General features: G+C 44.2%; 1 protein-coding gene across 1 annotated transcript; it reads right to left on the bottom strand.

The window, feature by feature from the left end:
* Positions 1–4,445: 4,445 nt before the first annotated feature.
* Positions 4,446–18,819, bottom strand: LOC148442956 (neuroglobin-like). The gene is made up of 5 exons (XM_088463478.1): positions 18,644–18,819; positions 18,408–18,515; positions 13,155–13,275; positions 7,080–7,160; positions 4,446–4,568 (listed from the first exon to the last, which is right to left on the bottom strand). The coding sequence occupies exons 1-5, from the start codon at positions 18,817–18,819 to the stop codon at positions 4,446–4,448; spliced, it is 609 nt and encodes a 202-aa protein (XP_088319604.1).
* Between the last annotated feature and the right edge of the window lie 2,848 nt (positions 18,820–21,667).

Here is a 21,667-nt window from a genome sequence, read left to right as displayed (position 1 = left end):
CTGGGGTATATATACTAAAATGCAGAAGTGGAGTTTTTGCCCATAGCAACCAATCAGATTCTAATTATTTAGCACCTTCTAGAATAGGGGTGGGCAATAAGCGGCCCCCAGATGTTGTAGAACTATACATCCCAGCATGCCCTGCCACAGTTTTGCTATTTGGCCATGCTAAAACTGTTGCAAGGCATGCTGGAATTTATAGTTCATCAACAGCTGGAGGGCCACTTATTGCCCACCCCTGTTCTAGAAGATAATAGCTAGAATATGGTTGCGTTGGGCAACACCTCCACTTCTAGAAACCCGCACTTCTGTAACTATACCTCCTAGTGTCAGGATTCCAGCAGTAGAGTGGTGCCCTAGGCTCACTCTGCTTCCATTACTGAACAAGGGCAGTAAGTTAGTTATAGATCTAATCAGGTTAGTGAATACTTGGGTAGGATTCTGTCAGAAGTAGAATGGAAAAGGGGGTAATACGGATACCACAGTATTTATACAATATTGACATTTCCTAATGCTGATGCCTACATATTGAATTTGCTGAATAGAGTAGATATGTATATTCAGCAGCTTTATACTTGGTAATGCCTTTTTGTTTTGCTTCTAATTTGACGCACGTGGCACTATCTTGTAAGGATCTGTGTATCGAATTTACTTTGTCAGATCAATATCCTGCTCCTTATTATGAAATGCAGACCTGAAAAAGAGTTGTGTGCAGAATAGTTCATATATCATACACTATATTTCACTAATTGTTTCTAGTAAAAGAAATCCAATATAAGGCTTATTCTTCCTTTTCATGTATCATTTCCAAGGCAAAAACTAGTTAAAGTAAATTGCTCATGTATGTCCAATTTAAATTTCACCGGTATGTTAATTGGCAGTGCCATACAGTGGCTAATTTGTGTCATAGTTGCATAGAAATTACAAAGCAGTGAGCCATTGGCAATAACGCCAAGCGAAGAATTGCATGTGTGTTTTTCTCTTGAGGTGTGAAACCTCACTCTGGTCCACATGCTCTCCTGCCATGCCCAGGTAAAAGAAGACGAGGGACTGAGCTGTCTCTTTAAACTGACCCACCACAAAGTCCATCTGCCTCGACCCTGGCATCTGCTGTGAGAAATGGCCTCTTGGACCCAGAGGACTACACACCAGCTGCACTACACCTGGTACACTGGTGACTACATTCATGATAAAATGACTGCCCAGTTCAATTACACCAGAACATATTTCTATAACAGAGGTTCTCAAACTCTGTTCTCAGGACCCCACACAGGTCACGTTTTCCAGGTCACCCAGCAGGTGCACAGGTGTATTCATTACTCACTGACACATTTTAAAAGTTCCACTGGTGGAGCTAATTACTTCACTTGTGATTTTGGGAGGAGACCTGGAAAACATGCACTGTTTGGGGTCCTGAGGATCGAGTTTGAGAACCTGTGTTCTATGATAAACCACTAAAGCTGCATACACAAGTAAAGATTATCTGTCAAACCAACCAAATAGTTGATTGGTTGAAATGAAAATCTGGTAAGGTATGAAAGCAAATGACAATCAGCAATTTGCTCTCAAATGCCAGAAAATGGACAAAAACTGTTGTTTGAACAAATTGTTTAGATCAAACATTTAACAAACTTGTCTGACGTCTATTTTCATCTGTTTTCTAGCATTTAGGAGAAAATTGCTGATTGTCATTTGCTTTCATACCTTACCAGATTTTCATTACAACCAATCAACTAGTTGGTTGGTTTGACAGATAATCTTTACTTGTGTATGCAGCTTTAGAGCTGTATTCAATATGGGAGCGAAAAGTCCGTGCTGGACTTTTCGCTCCACATCGGAGCTTTTCTGGGGATAAAGTATCAGGCGCTTTATCCCTGTATTCAATTTAAAATGAGCAAAAATGGGACCCGGCGAATTAGGATCGGCGAAAAAAAAACTGGTATTTTCGGGAAATGTGCCTGGAACCCCCCTAAAGATGTCCAGACATGGGGAATCACTATGCCTGCAGAAGAAAGTCGGGTTTTTAAATGGCCGCGGCAGATGTTTTTTCCCGACATTGAAGAAGCGATGCGGAAGAGCACTTAGGTTTTTTTTAAGTGGTCCCATCAAATTTGGGGTACATGAAAATGGGTACTAGCATATTTTTAAGTCCCTAAAGTTTTTTTTTTAATTCTGCAAAAATGCACCTGCCGCCAATAGCCTATTCTAGAAAACACCTGCCGCATACTTGCAGAATACCTCTGAACCTATTTCTCTATTTTTAAACACTGTTTCCCCTTTTTTTTTTTTCACCCCACATTTTTAATTTATTTTTTTGGGGTGTCCCTATTTTTTATTTTTATTAACTTTTTTTTGACACCGTTTATTTTTAAATGACATTCCCAGGGGTGCAGGCTATTTTGTTTTTTTAAGCCTGCCCCCCGAAACCCGAATTCCGTACTTTTTTTCGCCATGTAAAACATGGTGAACACATCCCCATTTTTTTTATCAAAGACTTTTTGCACCAGCGAAAAGTCTTTGAAATTGAATACGGGGATAATTGAAATTGGTGAAAATGACGTCATCAGCGATAAATTATCGCCGATTCTGACTTTTTGCTCCAAATTGAATATGGTCCTTAGTGACAACAGGAGTAGTTCAGTTAAAGCAGAATGTGAAGCGTATCACACCGTATACATCAGCGTTTTTCAATCACTGCTGCAGCAGTCAGCTCAGTGCACTTGTACTGTAGTGTGGTTTACTCCTGAAGAGGTGTATGTGTGTGTTGTTGTTGTTGTTGTTTTTTTTATGTTGGAGCCAATGTGTGTGTTTTATCATTGGCCATGAATGCTGCATCGCTGGATAGTTTGCCTTTACAATTTTAAAATCTTGTGTAGTGTGCCTCGAGTTGTAAATCACTGGTATATGTAGACTAATGCTGGCAGATATATTGGCCAATCAGTTGATCGTAAATATGACCAATAAGCTTAGAAGAGCTCATCTGCTTAGTTGTATAGTAAGTTCAGTAATGTGTGTGTATACGCAAATAGGAGTCCTTGTATGAACACAGGTGGATATTTCTCCAGGCATACATAAATGGTCTATACCAGAGGTTCTCAAACTCCGTCCTCAGGAACCCACACAGGTCACCCAGCAGGTGCACAGGTGTGTTCATTACTCACTGACACATTTTAAAAGATCCACAGGTGGAGTAATTATTTCTGTGAGGAGACCAGGAAAACATGCACTGTTTGGGGTCCTGATGACCGAGTTTGAGAACCTGTGGTCTATACTAACTGAAAGAACATTTGGGATGATTGTTGCTTTTTCTGATGGGCTGAAATAACCTTTACTAGGAGGCCTGGCTTGTCGTGCTCGTACAAGGTCTGCTTCTATTGACTTCTGACATGCACCAAACTATTCAATTTACTACATGTGGGAGTGAAACTTAATTTCTCTCTTTATATTAGATCTGACATAGCTTTTTTTTTAATTATAAATAAAATGTATATATGTTTCCCATGTAGATTAACAGAACATTGTATAATATTTATTTATTGGTGTTACACTTTTAATTTAACCTGTGTTTATCCAAATATCCCTTTCCTTGCTCCTCCACATACAAATCATGCTGTTTTGGTTTGCGGTCTCATCTCTGTCTGGATCAGGGTTAGAAAATAGTAGCTGAGCAGCTTCCCACAACATAAAGATGAGTGTTCATAGATGGAGCAATGTGGAGTTAAAAGGGCCCAATAGATATATACGAGAGCAAAAGACTAATTCACAAGAATTTCTAAGGCTCTGTGTTACTTTTTCAGGCACTGCTTTCCTTGGCCAGAGGACAATCCCACCATCTCATACCAATAATAAGTTCTACATCTCTTCATAGTACTGGAGCAACAATGCATCAGTAGTTAGTGTTTCATCTGACATTACAGGTGCTATAATAAGTGTTCTTCATATGCTAAAACCATTTTACAAAGCTTATTTATGTAAACATACAACTTCTATGTAGGAGTTAAACTTTGTATCATAATTCTAATGTCTAATTAACTTATATTTCACTGAAATACTGACCTAAAGCACATATGTTATCCAATCACATGTTCGTCTTACGTAGACACAAATATTCTATAAATGATGATATGGGGCATTTTTTTTTTTCTTGCTATTTTTCTTTTTCCCCTTCCTGTCAAGGTCCCTGGAATATCTTTCTAATGAGGAATAAACTGTATAGTATAACCCACTGTCCTATGACAAGACAGAGTCCATTAGTTTTCCCACTGATAACATAGATTACTGAGGACTACAGCACATCGTATAGCCAAACTGCTTAACCAAACCTTTCAGTAACATGGTGGATTGGCATGAAGACTGTAAAGCAGCGCCCACCCAGAGTGGTTGATGCCTACACTCCACTGTATATCTCCTTGGGCAATGTCATAAGGTTAATTCTGGCTTGTCTGCTAAACAGCCATGGCCTGTTTCTGATGGGGGAGTTTAGGTGTACTCGTCTTTCCACCTGTCCTTCTTGTTTCTTCTTCCTTGTATCCTCTTTCCATCACTGCACAAATATAGGCAAAGAGACTCTGGTGGTGCAAAAAAAACCACAATGTGATTATTATGATTGCAAACAATGATAAAGGACACACCTCTGATTTATTTTCATACTGCTGAAATTATATAATTATAATAATATTTTAAGACAGGAAATGTGTTCAGATTTTTGATGTTTTATAGCCAATCACCTATGTGCGTTGTGCGGGATAACAGACCGTTATATATAAATACTCTTTACAATGTTGTAACCTCATTGTCATAATGTTAAAGATCGGATACTGACACAGGAAAGTATTGTAGAGCTTTAATGTGACCACATCTGCTGTGACACCACGGTTTGTCCTGTGTGATAGGAGAATGGTCTAATTTAGACACACGGGTGGGTGGTAAGATTGGAAATGGTCCAGTCATTTTTTGTTTGGGCCAAGTGGGCAGATTACTTTCAGCCTCAGGGCCTGATTCAGACCCGGACGCTATTTGCGGACGCTCGTTCTTAAAAAGGGGCTGGATATTTCAATTGAGCGCTCGCTCTTTGCGGTGTGTTGACTCCTCTATGTCTGAGCGAACGTCCGAAAAATACGCTCGCTATTTTGTAAAGACGCCCCTTTGCCGTTCGCATCACACGTCATCTCCGTTACCGATTTGATTAATCGGGAACATCGAAAGGCATCTGAACTGCTCGCAGTGCTTGTGGTAGGTTTTACTTCCCGCTATCCCTGCGAGCAGTTCAGGCTAAAAGACAACCAAGTGACGTGGTCGATGACGCTCCATTTACTAATTATGCACTCCCATTAAACGCCCTTTTGACCGTTCGGCACGCCTGCGTTCGGATCTCCACTCCCACGTTTTCAAGCACCTTCCCCTGTTACCACCCACAAACGGTACATTCTGTCAATCAAATTAGCAGCCCCTCGTTTTCCGAGCGCACGATTTCCGACCACAATGACTGGTTTGCGCATGTGCATTGCGAACCATGCGCAGTTGTGCGAACATCGCTCAGAGCGAACGAGCGGCCACTTACGAGCGGCTCTGAATAAGGCCCTCAGTGCGGTCTGGATGTGTGGTGGCTGCATCGGTATTATTATAATGCTCCATTATTTATATGGCGCTACAAGGGCTCCGCAGCACTTTGCAAAGTATAGACAAAGCAAGAAAAAAGTTATTTGCAGTACAGAACATTTCAGGATATGGTTCATAGGGCCTGATTCAGAGCTGAACGCTCTGACCAGAGCCCTCCTACCTGTTTTTGGAGCGGCCTCATGGACGCTCGTATAGCTGTGGGTTACCACCCACAGCTATAGCGAGCGTCCATGTTGATGGTCGCGATGGTCAAAGACCATCGCGACCATCGGGCTTGCGACGAGACCCTGCGGTAGGGTCTCTCTTCCGCAAGCCCAGGAGTGATTTTGGCTCTTATCAGAGCCAAAATCACTCCCACTGACATCATTACTGATGTCAGTGGGGCCGGCTTCAGACGGTAGGCGTTCCCATGGGAACGCCTCCGTCTGGCAGCCACGCCCCCGGCACGCCCACCAAAGGGGGCGTGCTGTCGCTCACCATCGACAGCATGCCCCCTCGTATTTCTCGTTGCTCGCCGGGTCTCGCGCATGCGCACGACGGAGCTCCCTCCGTCGTGCGCATTTGCCAAACATCGACCCGCTTGCGAGCGAACTTTCCTCGCGGGTCTGAACGACCCCCATATATTCATAATACCCAAATAAGCAGCAGGGCAGTAAAACTACACATCCCAGCATGCCTTGCAACAGTTTTAGCAGTTTATTGCTAATCCCTAATCTAAAGGTGCATACACACACCGATTTTTTTTTTTTTTGAGCGAATATTGTTAACAATATCGTTTATTGTTCAAGCGTTGAAAAAAATCGCTCACTTTCTAAGTTAAAACGGTGAACGATTGTCGTTCATGCGCGTTTACGATTTTCAATAAGGGAATATGCAAAAATCGTTTGTAGTTCAAAAAAATCGTTCATTACGATTTTAGTAAATGATTTTCATTTATTTTTCCCTTGAAAAAATTAACGAAAAGCGTTTACTAAAATCGTTAATTTACAAAATCGTTGTGTGTATGCAGTTTAAGAGTTATTTAATTCTGCCCTTAAAATATGTGGAAACTGCTGTTTCTGCATATTTTAAGGGCAGAGTGGATTAATGAATATTCCCATAGGAAATGTAAATATTCTTAATTTGGAAATTAATGAAAATATGTTCCCACATCCATGGTACTGGAGGTGCCTATTAAACTGCAATTAGCGTAGTAAGCGCTGTCTTGGCGTGGGAGTGTTTACTGGTTAATCCCATATGCGACATTTGATGTGGGTAAATAACCTGCAGATGCCCCTGCAAAGTGATAGACTGCCCGATTTATTTTAGATTTTTTTTTTTTTTTTACCATTTAAGCTAGTATTATAGTTTTGTGTACAATGCTACATCTGTCATTTTGCATGTCATTTATGTCAACTAAATAGTTTTTATTTTTTAAACAGGGAAATATGAATAGTACTGAAAAAGCTACTACTACATACCTTCCACCCGTTCTCCAGCTCTGGTGTCCATTTATCTTTCAAAATTGGACGAACAGCTGAAATAAATTCAGTCCCCACATACTGCAACATATATCAAAATGTTAGCGTTTGCAATGCATCTACCAACCTGTAATTCAGAGATTGCCAAACTCTGCCATTACAGTCCAGGTTTTAAGGATATCCATACTTTAGTACAGATGACTTAATTAGTACCTCGGACAATTTGATTTAACCATCTGGACTCAAACATGCATACCCTTGGAAAGTAATGGCGAACCTCTGCTGTAATTGCAAATCAATACATCAAGGGTCATTTACTAAATGCAGAATTTGCAGGCATGCATTTAGGGCCTGGTTCATAGATGTACCCTAATTTTACCATACAAAGATGCAGCGGCAGTGCAAGATTATGCAAAAGCTGCAGGAGGCGTTTTAAGTAAAACGAACACCCACTGTCGGCTTCTTTGATCTGCTGTTGTGTCCGAAGACGTAGAATCGGATCAATTGCATGAAGCTTCTTTCAAGGACGCAGCCACCGTCTTCGGAATACCCAGAATATGGGGCAGATGCCCCGATCTTCTGGACAGTTTTCAATCGCCGCCCCCGAACGCCAGCAGCATGTCAGTGATGCTGTGGCTTTTGGGGCACTGTGATAGATGTTGAAGGACCAGATCTCCTGTGTGTGCGCAGATCATTAATAATGGAAGATTTGTGTAAATATCAGATTTACGTAAATCTCTGAATCAGGCTCTTAACTGACGATTTTTATTTTGTTTACACCGCTCCGACAGTTTTTTTTTTTTTTTTTATGATTGAATTAGGTCAAGAACATATATTTAACACTTATATATATATTTTTTATTAAATTGTATTGGATTTTTTTTAAAACACAATATACCATAAATATAGGCAATTTTATGGTATATCGTACATCAATTGAACTTTTAAACTATTTAACCATGATCAAAAAGATTCATGGAACCATCAATACTAATATTGACCCGACCATCCCCCCCCCCCCCCCCCCCCAAAAAAAAATTATAAAAAACATTCAGATTTATTGGGAAATCTATGTATCGGAAAAACACTGCACACGGGGTGAGCAGAGGCACTGCTATGTAGGGATGGCCAGCGGTAGATTAACCATCGATGGTACCATTGGTGGCTAACCTCCGGGGTATGAAACCATCGATGGTTTTGCCCACCAATGGTCAGCCCTGCTCTCTGACTCAAGGAAGTCGAATCAATCACCATTGGGGACAGGGATTTGTGAGGTTGTGTCGGACGCGGAGCCGCGCTCCATGTCCCAGATTGATTTTAAGAAAAAAACATCAACGGGCTCTGTGCCATTGATAGGTGAGAACCATTGATTCTCCCCATCGATGGCAAAACCATAGATGGTTAACAATTGATGGTTTGTAAATCATCAATGGTTGATGGCCATCTCTGCCTCTCTGTGTTGCACATAGGGACCGACCCACTGTCATAGTCACGGTGGGGTAGGCTAGGGGGGCGGTATTCATGGGCACTTTTATCACATTACCCCGGAGGCTGAAGAGAAGAGCAGTCGCTGAGTACAGACAGGAGCAGACTGGCTCATTTATGACATTTACCCCGGCTGCAGAGAACAGCCGCCGGGATTACACAGGAGTCACGGCTCCTTCTACTTTACCCTACCCCGGCGGGCAATGTCAGGGAAAGCCCAGCCTGTTGTGGTCGCATCTGTTGCGATCGTGCCAGGCAAGTGGTTAGTTTACAAATGCATCTATTTGTCAGCCTAGGGTATATCTCACAGGTTCTCAAGTTCGGTCCTCAGGACCCCAAACAGTGCATGTTTTCCATGTCTCCTCACAGAATCACAAGTGATATAATTAGCTCCACCTGTGGATCTTTTAAAATGTGTCAGTGAGTAATTAATACACCTGTGCACCTGCTGGGTGACCTGGAAAATGTGACCTGAGGACCGAGTTTAAGAACCACTGGTATATCTGAGAGACATACATTATGTCCTTGGAGGAAGCAACCATTTTGTGTAATATGTCATCAGAAGGCCAATACACAGCTCTGTAGCTGCCTGATCCACAAAGCCTATCTTCCTGCCCTCGATTTTGCCCGTACTATATAAGTTACCAGCTCGTGGTAATATCACTGCCAAAATAGAAAGATAATTGTAACACTTTTGCTTGTTACCAAAAAAAAAACCAAGTAGAATATTTGTACTTAGAAGGGCCTATATAATGGTATATGAATGTGATGTCTGGTCACATTAAAAAGTGGAATGTAGTTTTATTGAGATAGTACAAAAGGTAACAGGTGTTAAATAAGTTATGTACAATCCTGTACAGTAGTTTTATTATATAATATTAAATCTATGTATACTTGTACATATGATCTATATGAATATTTATGTATTAACATTATGGGGCTGATTCTAATTTGGAAATAGAGTGAGATTTAGCACTTAGCAGATCAGCTTGGTGAAACCATGCAGGTGGGGCAGATTTAAAATATGCAGAGAGATTTAGATTTGGGAGGGAGGTGTCCAAACTGACATCTAAAGTGCAGTATAATAATAAAGCTGTGCAGTATTTGTGGGCTACATACAAAAGCAGCCAGTATTTACACTACATGCAAAAAAAAAGTGCATGTACTTACACCCCTTGCATTGCTACATGGTTTGTCCAGGTTCACATTAAGTGCTAATTCTCACTCTATTCCCAAAGCTGAATCAGGCCCTATATGTGATTTAATATAGGTGTATTTGTACGTGATTCGTGTGTGTGTGTGTGTGTGTGTGTATGTATAAGTGTGTGCTTGATGCTACTGATAGGGTAAAAGGTGCCCCAGTATACAATAATTAAACTAGTTTCTATGCAGATGGAGACAGTGGGGCACGAGCTGCTTCAGAAACTTCCAGAGGCAGGTAGAGCTCAAGCCTTAGGCGGAAATAGGGGAATCTCCCGGCCGGGGACCCAAGACTATAAATGGAGCCAACAGTAAACCCAGCAGGGCAGGGTGAATACCTCTGCCCACCGAACTCCACAGCTCAGGCTGGAGCTTCCTCTCCGCTCTACCCCCCTGCGCCTGGCAGCACATCACCACTCGCTCATCTGCTGCCCGGGACACAGGGGGGCAGGCACTGAAAGGAGAGATCAGCAGACCAACTGTCATCTGCTGCTGACAGCTCTATATACCCCTCTATGTCCCTGCCCTTCTTTCCCTGACAGGAACCCAATCACTCCCCACTATATCACTCCGCCTCTGCTATAGGGTATGGGCACTGGGGCACATCCTCAGGCAATGTACACAAAAACTATATACAATACACTTCAGTGTCATATATATATAATTTCCATTGAATATTCTCAAATATATTGTAATGAATTATAATGCACGTGTTGTAATAAATATCCATACATGAATTACTTTTATTTGTTAATTTTCAATAATTCCCTTTGTATGTAAATAGATAAATTACCACATAACTTATAGTTTTATTTATACAATATAGTTCTCTAACCCCTAACCAGGGTTACACACTTCCCCTGATAATCTGTGAATGCAGACCCTCCAACATGACCCATTCCATTAGGTACAAAATGCTCTGCTCCTGGACTTCCCTCTTAATTTATGATTGCAGCCACCTGTGCTGAAACACCTGTGTCATCACGTACCTAGTTCAAGACAGGTGACTGCAATCATACATGAATACTTCCCAACTTTTCTTCTTCACGAAGAGGGACACTTCGCTTGTCGGAGACGCGCGCGTCCAAAAAGGTGATAGGGCTTTGCTTGAAGGGGCAGGGCCTCTTGGAAACGAGACGGAGCCTCATGGCAACCCCCCGTTGATGTCACTATAGGGGCCGTGCCCAGCACTCTTCGAGATGCCGGGCAGCCCCCAGGCTCTCCCTACACAGGTGAACAGCTGCCGTGTTCACTTTCACTTTCTCCCCAACTTCCCCCCCACTGCCGGACACTGTGGACAGCGGGACAGACCCTGAAAAACGGGACTGTCCCGCTGAATGCAGGACAGTTGGGAGGTATGTACATTAAGTGGGAAGTCCAGGAGCAGAGTGTTTTGTACCTATTGGAACGGGTCATGTTGGAGGGTAGGTGAATTATATAAGATCATTATCCAGATTATCCCAATTGTTATAGGCACTTGCCGCCCCTGCAAATCTATGTGCATCTAGCAAATAAAAGCACAGGAATTTTTTTTCATTATTTGATTGAAACATTTAAGCTTGCAGCTCAAGATCACAGACCCTCCAACATGACCCCTTCCACCCGGTACAAAAAGCTCTGCTCCTGGATTTCTCTCTATTAATGATTGCTGCCACCTGTGGTGAAACACCTGTCTCATCTATTAACTAGCTCAACACAGGTGGCTGCAATCATCAATTTGGTGGGAAGTCCAGGAGCAGAGCATTTTGTACTGGACGGAAGGGGTCATGTTGGAGGGTAGGAGATCATGGGACCCCAATCTCTGCAAGTTCCTGCACTTATCATATAATAGTTGCTGACTTCTTGACTGCCCCTCTGGGAGGGTACAGCCAGGCCGGTACAGTTGAGGATGGCGGGGGGCGTGGTGTGACATAGAGGGCAGTATGGGGGCGTGATGCAGCATAGGAGGTCCACATCGTGGACACGCCCCCTGCTTAACAACGAAGAGATTACCTACATTGTACAGTAGGGGGCGTGGCTACGATGACACGGTTCAGTGAGAATCCCATCATCTGCAGGCTAGGCTGCCTACTTCACCCGGTAAGTAGGCAGATGGGCAGAGCCAGCCCTAGGCATAGACAAACTAAGCAAATGCCTAGGGGCATCCAAGCCCGCCTAGGGCCAGTGGAGGTTTGGTGTTGGCATGGTCGGGGTCCCTGCTGCCGGCTGGCAGAGACTCCACGATCTGAGCTCAAGTGATTGCTCCGATCGGGCCTGGCAGAAGCAAACTGAGCGGATAGCGGCGGAACAGCTGGCAGCGTTTTGCAGGGATGAAGCACCTGGACAGTGGCTAGTTGTTAGCGCCGCGCCAGCTTGGAGGCTTCACATAATCAGAATAAGCTTTTGCGCTTGGGCAGAGGCTCATTCAGGACTTTAAGTAATGGTCGCAGGAGGGCTGCTGCACCATGTCCCTTTGCGGTGCTAGTAGTAGTGAGTCACACCTCATGCCTCTGGGCTCCACCTCCAGCAATTATCACACATAGCTGCGACCTGCCAGCCTGAGACTGGAAAAGCGGGTCTGCCGCCCGCAGCTTACTGTACCTTGAGTTGGACAGCTCTGCAGGCTCTGCTCAAGTAAAGTAAAGGTGCATACACACTGAATGATATAGCGTAATGATATGAACGATACCGTGCAACGATATATCGTTCCGTGTGTGTGCAATGAACGACCAACAATGCGTGCCAATCTGGAAGATATCTTGCATTTTCCATAGGGGTTTGTGATGGTTGGTCGTTCATCGTTGGTGATATCTTTGGTGTGTGGATGAGCAATATTTTTCAGCACACCAGGAATTTCAAGGAAGATCGTTCAGCGATATCGTTCGCTGAACAGATTGTCCCGTGTGTACCCAGCATAAGTTTGGAACTGGGAGAGGATCGGGGTGCTGTGGTGCTCACTGCTGGGAGAGGGGTGCTGTGCTAGGATAGGGGCGGTGAATGAGGGTGTGTGCTGATACTGTGCTGTGCTATGTGAGGGCCCCTTCTGTGAGGCCACATCACTTTTCAGGATCCCACAAGGAGGGGGGCGCCACCCAAAATCTTGCCTAGGGCACTAATTTGACTAGGGCTGGCACTGCGGATGTGGGCGGGTGGTGGCAGGCTCTTGGACACTTGCCCACTTTTCAAAATTTACTTTACAAAGCAGTTGCTTCTTCGGTCACTGGATTTAAAAGGGCAATAATATTAAATCCCAAACATGCCTGGCTTTCCATCTTAAACTATTGCTCCTTTAAATCCTGTGGCTTCTATACTAATTTATTTTTTACATTTTCTTGTATATAGTTGCAAACTAGGTTACTGCTTTACAGGTTGCAGTAGCCCTATCTTCCAATAGAAGTTGAGTTTTTTTACCTGATAATATTTAGGAGCAGCATTATATCTGTAGTGACTTCTGCCAAGTTCCAACGCTATCTCTTCAAGTCGAGCAGAGTTATCGATCCGTGCGACTGTCTTCTCCACAAATGATAGAACCCTGGTAAGGAATGACTTGGTGAGTCACACTGTATTTCACAATGATTATTATAGCAATATGATGTATATAGCTTTTGTACTGCACAATCCAGACTCTGATAACGAAGGTCATAGTTCTCAAGGAAACTAAAACTGCCTAAGGCTAAACAATATACTTGCTGAACCATAATGGTTAATCAAAATGACAGGACCACTGAGTGGGGATATCAAAATCTCTAGATTGTAAGCTCTCACAAGCAAGGTCTTTTCTACCCTTTATCTCATATGCTTGTTTAGCTTACATTTACTTGTTAAATTATACTTGAAATAATTTGTTATGATGATGGTCCAGCGCTGTGGAGCTTGTGGCAGCTTACAAATTAACATTGATGATGGGGGCCCTTAACGTGGCCCCAGGTGGTACCATTGCCATAGATCACAGGTTCTCAAACTCATTCCTCAGGACCCCAAACAGTGCATGTTTTCCAGGTCTCCTCACAGAATCACAAGTGAAATAATTAGCTCTGTGGATCTTTTAAAACGTGTCAGTGAGTAATGAATACACCTGTGCACCTGCTGGGTGACCTGGAAAATGTGACCTGTGTGGGGTCCTGAGGACAGTTTGAGAACCACTGCCATAGATGAGCTGCATATTTAAGCTAGTAATTATATGAGCAGTTAATGTTTTGTGTGGGTAAGCAAATATGTAAACAGATAACCTTGTATAGCAGAAATGAAGATTTGTTTTTAATTATGATAGGTCCAGCTGAATAGTGAAATGATGGCAGTGTGCACCAAGCAACATTACTAAGGCAGGGTGCTGCTTGGTCTTTTAAACTCACTTTTTGCATAACAAGCACTTGTGGTTTTTGTTTCATCTGCTACATCTCCTGTTGTCCATAATCTGTAGAGAGCAGGGTCTTCCCACCTTCTATTTCCCATATGTTTTCTTTGGGGAAGTAGTCAGCAAGCCGACAGTCTAAATACCGACTGCCGGCTTCCCGACTCTCTAATCCCGGCGTGGTACTAATGACAGGCGTCGAAAACTCGACGCCTGTAATTATCCATATGCCAACAGACCGACACCCGGCATACTGGGACTGGGTTAGGCACCCCCCCCCTGGGAGGGTTAGGTTTAGGCTAGGGGAATTGGGGGTTAGGGTTAGGCACCCCTTTGGGGAGGTTAGGGTTAGGCACCCCCCTGGGAGACTTAGGTTTAGGCTGCGGGGAAGGGGGGTTAGGTTTAGGCACTTAGGGGGAGGTTAGGGTTAGGCACCCCTAAGGGAGGGTTAGGGTTATGGGGTAGAATTAGGTTAGAACATACTTACCTTTTGTTGGGATTTGAACCGCCGGCTATACCTACTACACCTTTTCTTTGCATGCTGTACAGCATTGTAGTGCATACTTGCCTACTTTTGACAAAGCATTTCAGGGGGATTGTGAAAGCAACACCTTTGAGCGCGGCGGTAAAGTGGGCGTGTACTGCTACATATGAGAGGCGTGTTATAAACCTGACTTACATCTAAATGAGCCCCAAAGCCCCAATATGTAATAAGAACTACATATTGAGGAAAACACACTAATACTTTTTAGAAAATGCATGTCGCCATAGTGACCATTATGCATTGTAACCAATGCAGGGAAAGTATACTAATCATCTCAGATAGATAGATAGATAGATAGATCTATCTAAAATATCTATCTATCATGGAGGTAAGGTGCAATCAGGAAGATTTCTAGCCTCTTCAGGGAGATTGCTACTATGTCAGGGAGTCTCCCCGAAGATGAGGAATATAGTTGGCAAGTATGCATTGGGGTAGATATATGAAGCAGAGTGGAGATATTGGCAACCAATTAGCATTATTAAAGTTGGATTTATCAAATACATTCTATAAAATGATAGGTAGAAACTGATTGGTTGCCATGAGTAACTTCTCCACTGGCACACTTCACTGTTTTCACTGCTTCATACATATAGGTCAGGGGTGAACATACTGCCTGTTCAGCTCCACAGGGGCCCTTTGATAAAGAGGGCTTGCTGTAAAGAGGCCTATCCATTATGCGACCTGAAAAACTAGCGTTCAGTCCTTCAGGTCGCCAGTGCAGGATCCCGACCTCCTATCTGGGAACATGTGGAACCTGATGAGTGTCGTCAGGGTGACCAGCATGTTCCGTCGATAGTCGGGGTCGGTAAGGACCCAGTGTGCACGCGCATCGCTGGTCCTTGCGGCTATTCATTAGACGACTTTCTGAACAATCTGACCAAAACCTCCTGTCATGTAATGGATAGGCCCCTTTAGTCACACACAATTTTGGTTAACAGTAGGGTCATGGAGATGCAAATCTAGTTAGCAACTGGGGTGAGGAAGCGCAACTCTGGTCATTGCATACTTGCCAACTCTCCCTGATTGTCAGTTAGTCTCCCTGACTGAACCTTACCCCCATTATGAAGCTGTTATATATAAAAAAAAAAGTTTGAGATATATACATTCAAATGGCTAATTAGTATAATTCCCCTGCGTTGGGTATAAGGCACAATGATCCCTATGACTACATGCATTTTCTGAAAAGTATCAGTGTGTTTTCATCAACAAGTAGATCTTACTAACTGCTTTGAGGCTCGTTTATATTTGGATATCCATTTTATTGCACGTTTCTCAGATGTAGCAGTACACGTCCAGTGTGAAATGCACTCATATATGTTGCTTTCACAATCTCCCTGAAATGATTTTTCAAAAGTAGGCAAGCATGGGTCATTGGTCCTGCACAGATACAGACATTTCACATTGTGTTTTCCTGCACATATCAGGCAACATAAATGCTACATTTCTAATGGCTCTGCTTTGTTTAGTAATCCATACTTTCCTACTCTCTTGGAACGGCCAGGTGGCTCCCGAATATTGAGCGGCGCTCCCGGTCACCCGGAAAACAGACAAGTCTCTCAGCTGGCCACCTATACTCTGACCCCAGGCAGAGGGGCCGGGGGCAGATGATGCGATTCAGCCACACGCCCATGTCGCGCCGTGCCTCTTGCTATGTTGGCTTGGCTGCTCCAATGTCGGCAACCCTGCAATAATTGTTTACAACCTGACAATGCTGAAAAATGGTCTGGATCGTTTGGTTGTCAAACCTGTATGACTGACCCGACCATCATTCAGCCAACATCATGCTGTGAATGGAGATTGCCTCCATAAACTGTCAGATTTTTGTCCCATTCTTCCTCCCCTCCTCCGTGTCAGTGAGCTGTTTATGGCCAAGCTTTAGCTTGTAGGTGTGAAGGATAAGGGGATGTGTGGCCCTATAGTTTCAGATTAGTCCCTTGCCTAGTAATGTGTCCCTTGATCAGTAACTACTTAAAGCTGCATCACCACGTAACGCTGATCAATAACTACTAAGAGGGGAATCCGCTCTCTCAAATTAGAGTGCACCTGACCTTCTTGAAACCAGGATGGGGAAGATACATGCCTTTCTCCTCCATCTCTGGACTTCTTAATCATTTCTGTAATGTAGGTTATTTTCTGGTGTCACACCATTTGAAAGGGGGAAGAATAGACACCTTTCTTGCCTCTGCAGTTTTTTAAGTAGTGTTGGGCAGTGACAATTGTGCACCAGCCAGATGACATTATCATTCCGCCCCTACCAACAAGAAATACAGATATGGATAGGCAAGTATAATGTTTAGTTCTTTGATCTTTGCATGAGTCAACGATGAGCGAGACTCGTCCTGCAAGTATACCGTAAAAGTGCTAAGGAGGAGTCCCACCTTACAACTGAAGCAGATAAGAAGGGTAGCTTAATTGATTTGCTGGGTCTGTATTTGCAGAGCCGTAACTAGACTTTTTGGTGCCTTGCGCCAGAGAAAGCATTGGCGCCTCCACCCCCCCCCCCCTCATTTTTTAAATAGGGACATAAGATAGTGCACCTGAAAAAGGGCCATGGCCTCATGGGAAAGGGCCGTGGAAGAGATAGGGGAGGCCAGGAAATGCTGGGGATAAAAGAAGAGGAAGCTACAAGTGAGAATGATAATAAATAGTAAAATTGACAGCGCCCAAACAGTGCCCCCTGCCCTGCGCCATGGCACTGGTCGCACTACTCTAGTTTCGGCCCTGTGTATTTGAGCCCTGGGAAAAATAGGGGTCTAATATGCATGTAGGTGGTACTGTAGCTTTGGTTTCAAGTCCTCAATGGCTTGTCCTCTTACATGTATTTAATATTGTACACACAATGGGCATGATCAATGGGTGTGAATTAGACTTCAGAGATGGGTGTAATCTCTTTAGAAATCTGAATGCACAGGTTTCTAAGAAAGTAGTCCTGTCCAATGTATTATAAGCACACATACATCTTGTACTTGCAATTTTGATGCTTTGTTATGAAGGCAAAAAGCATGAAAAATGGATTGAGGTGCCATAGAGGGGGGAGGTGTAACATACCTCTGTGACACTAACTTCACACATGAGATATATTAATATCCTGTTAACACTAGTGTATTACAATTCCATTCCCTATCCTGTCACACTCTGCTGAAAAGATGTTATTCAGTGAATTGTCTGCTTTGCTGATGGTAAGTGTAGCACAAAGAAGGATCGTTCAAGCATTGTTGAAGCAGGAGCCAGGAACTCCCTCAGCTGTGTCTTAGGGCCTGATTCAGATGTGGACAGAATGGTGATATTTACGCAGTTGAGCAATTATTGGGCGACTACGCATGCGTCACAGTTGCGTGCCAAGATACCTAAGCGATGCTGCTCGCAGTCGGAATTTCTTTGCAAAATGATTGACATTAAGGGAACATTTGAGGGCAGTTACGGGGAGTGGTGGCAAAAACTCAGGTATATTGCGAAAGTTTTTGGGGCGTGTCTTATTGTACTACTGTGATTCTATACGCTGAAAAATTGGTGCCAGCGTCTCAATTCCTGCGCCACCATGCGATTACTCAGATGGTTAACTATCGAAGGATCTGCGACCACCGCAGCATGTTTGTACGCACTTGCTTGGATCTGAGAAGCCGCCGGTGGGCGTCTCAGTACATTTCCAGACGGCTGCTAGCATTAGCGTATTTTCGCACTGCTGCTGTGTACAGGATCGCAGCTGCGATTGCATTAGCGTATATATCTGAATCAGGCCCTCAATCCACGAAAACAGTTTATATATTACCTGAGTCCATGGGCCCGCAGGTCTTTACTGTTTGTCAGGTCATGTAGGTCATCCACATCCCGGAAGAGAAAAAACACATCCTTACACTCAGGGTGGGTTTCAAAGAGCCTGAAATCACATGACTGGCACTTACTAACCCTTTCACTACTGCAACTTTGCAATAATACTGTACATTTTGTATCTTCTAAATGATAATAATGTATACTTTAGAGGAGGACAAGTGCTTCCTGCCTTACCTGATAAACAGAATAACTCCAACTTTCGCAATATCTTGCTGAATGAGTCTCCACGATTCTAACAGCAGGTGACGTTGCTGCAGAGACAGGTCAAGGGTGGATAATGTGGATTCAGGTGCTATATGATCCACAGAAGTTCTTCTTGGCCATTTCCATCCTGACATAACACATCCCATCTCTTCTTCACCTTCCAGTCTCTCTGTGAGCTTCAGCAGATAAACTTGTAAACTGGGAAAGTAGACATTGTAATCCCTCCTTTGCCAGCTTGGAAGGGATCTGTTACACCCACAGAGTGTCTTCTGAGACAGAAGCTGGAGATGTCGCCGCTTAAACCACCAGCCACAATTTTCACATTTACAGAGTACCAATCTCTGCTGCTCTCAGTTAATAGCTTCTTGTCTTCTATGAAAATCAGGAGGCTCCAGCTGTGACAAGGAGGAGACAGTCTGTGGCCGCTGGTGATCCTCAGATGTTGTGTGCCTGTCATGGCTTCAGGGAAGTAAGAGACATGCTAATAACTCTTTAGAGGTAGATGTGTGCAATCACCAAACTGCCCTTCTGACAGCACCCATGTCACCCAGCACTCAGTGTTGTCTGTTACATGGAGTACAAACAATAGGAGAAAGATCTGATTGACACCGGGGGCATATAGTGCTCGATTGTTCGTTTATTACACATCTTAATTGCAGTCAAAACATGTGAACAAATATAATTTTCCTAATGCCACAGACAGAAGGCTGCTTGGCTCCATCATAACAGAACTGGTTGATACATTAACCTGTGATGAACTGAAATTAATTTGAATGTTTGAAAAAAGTTTCATATAAAATTTTATGTATAAAATATACATAAATGCCTGTCATTTGGTTGTATTAGCAGAGTATCAGTAAGTGTATGGGGATCCAGCAGTAGCGTAACTAGGGCAGGGCGAGCGGGGCACGTGCCCTGGGCGTCGTGGGACCGCTGGCACCGCCGGCCACGGTACCGGCCCGCCCTAGTTAGCCAGTGTAGTGCCGACCGCAGTGAGTGCGGTCAGCACTACACATTTACACAGGACCGGCGCTAGGCTTCCCAGTGCTGGTCCTGTGCAGCACAGCTGAGCCCCTTCCCTCCCCCTGAGCGCTTGCCCAATAGAGCCAGGAGGAGGGTGGCAGGCGGGCGGGCTCAGGCTGTGTTAACACACACACAGCCGCCAGACGACTTCCATTGGCTGCTGCTGCTACTGCACACACATCACCGCCGAGCGGCAGCGATGTGTGTGTGTGAATCAGCAGCCAATGAGAGTCAGACAGACACTCATTGGCTGCTGCTGCTACACACACATCACCGCCAGCGCTGGCGGCGATGTGTGTGTTAAACAGCAGCCAATGAGAGTCAGACTCTCATTGACTGCTGCAGCGCCCACTGCAAGAGCCGGCTCCTGCAGTGGGTAATGGGAGAGACGTCATGACGTCTCTCCCATAATACAGAGCGCGCCAGCCCTGGAGGACTGACGTGCGGACGGCGGTGGCAGGAGCGTGGATTCAGGTAAGAATTTTTCTTTTATTTATTGTTTAATTTCCGTGTATATTTATCGGGAGGGGGAGAACTACTACTGGGGACACTGCTTCGGGGGGGACCACCACTGCTGGGGACTACTACTAGGGGGGATACTACTGGGGGCACTGCATTGGGGGGACCACTACTGGGGGGGGATACTGCTGGAGGTACTGCATTGGGGGGGACTACTACAGGGGACACTGCATCAAGGGGGACTCCTACTGGGGCACTATATAAGGGGCTTACTACTGGGGGCACTGCACAGGGAGAACCACTACAGGGGGCACTGCATAGGGGTGATAACTACTGGGGGCCTGCATAAGGGGCACTACTGGGGGCCTGCATAAGGGGGGATCACTCCTGGGGGCACTGTTTAAAGGGCACTGCATATGGGGGATCACTACTGGGGGCACTGTATAAAGGGAACTAATGGTGGGCTGCATAAGGGGCATTACTACAGGGGGAACTGTGTAAGGGGCACTGCATATGGGGGATCACTACTGGGAACCTGTATAAGGGGAACTAATCGTGGGCTGCATAAGGGGGACCACTACTGGGGGTACTGTATAAGGGTCACTGCTGGGGGCCTGCATAAGAGGCACTACTGGTGGCCTGCATAAGAGGGACCACTACTGGGAGCATTGTGTAGGGGGGACTGTATAAGGGGCACTGCATTAAGGTGCAAATGGTAAGAAATGTTCTCAGTGATAAGAAAGGGGTGTGTCATGATGTCACGCCCCATTTTTAGTAGCCATGCCCCTTGTGACCACGCCCATTTTTCGCCACGCACACCTCAGGTGCGCGCACATAGTGTGGGGGGGGGGGGGCTCCATTTTCACATTTGGCCTGGGCTCCAAATACCCTAGTTCTGCCTCTGGGACCCATAGAGGGGTATTCAATATGAAACGTTAACTTCACTGCCGAAGTTAACGTTTCATATCGGAGTTTTATTCTGCGTTAAAGTATCGGGCGCGCTCCCGCTTATCCCCGTATTCAATATAAAATTATCGAAAACGGGAACCTCCGAAGTTGGATTTGCGTAAAGTTACGATTTTTTCCATAAAAAATTTGTAAGACCCCCCTAAAGTTGTAAAAACATGGGGGATCACTATGGGTACCCCCGTTTTAGCCTTTAAATGAAAGTCGGGGATTTAAATAGCCGCAGCAGGTTTTTTTTTCCCGACATTGAAGAAGTGATGCAGAAGAGCACTTAGGTTATTTTTTTCATTTTTTTAAGTGGTCCCATCAAATTTGGGGTACATGAAAATGGGTACTAGCATATTTTGATGTCCCTAAAGTAAGTTTTTAAAAATTCAGCATTTGTGCACCTGCCGCTACTTTGCGCAATGAATAAAACACCTGCCCCATACTTGGGGACCCCACCAGAAATAATTTAGTTAGTTTGGTAATTTTTTTACATAATTTTTTTTTTTTAACCCAAAAAAAATTATTTTATTTTTTTAATGGTGTCCCGATTTTATGGGG

This window comes from Taudactylus pleione, unplaced genomic scaffold (genome assembly GCF_031769625.1).
Source record: "Taudactylus pleione unplaced genomic scaffold, aTauple2 ptg001381l, whole genome shotgun sequence".
NCBI lineage: Eukaryota > Metazoa > Chordata > Amphibia > Anura > Myobatrachidae > Taudactylus > Taudactylus pleione.
Note: the sequence above shows the minus strand (reverse complement) of the source record. Positions and strands in the feature narration are given on the sequence as shown.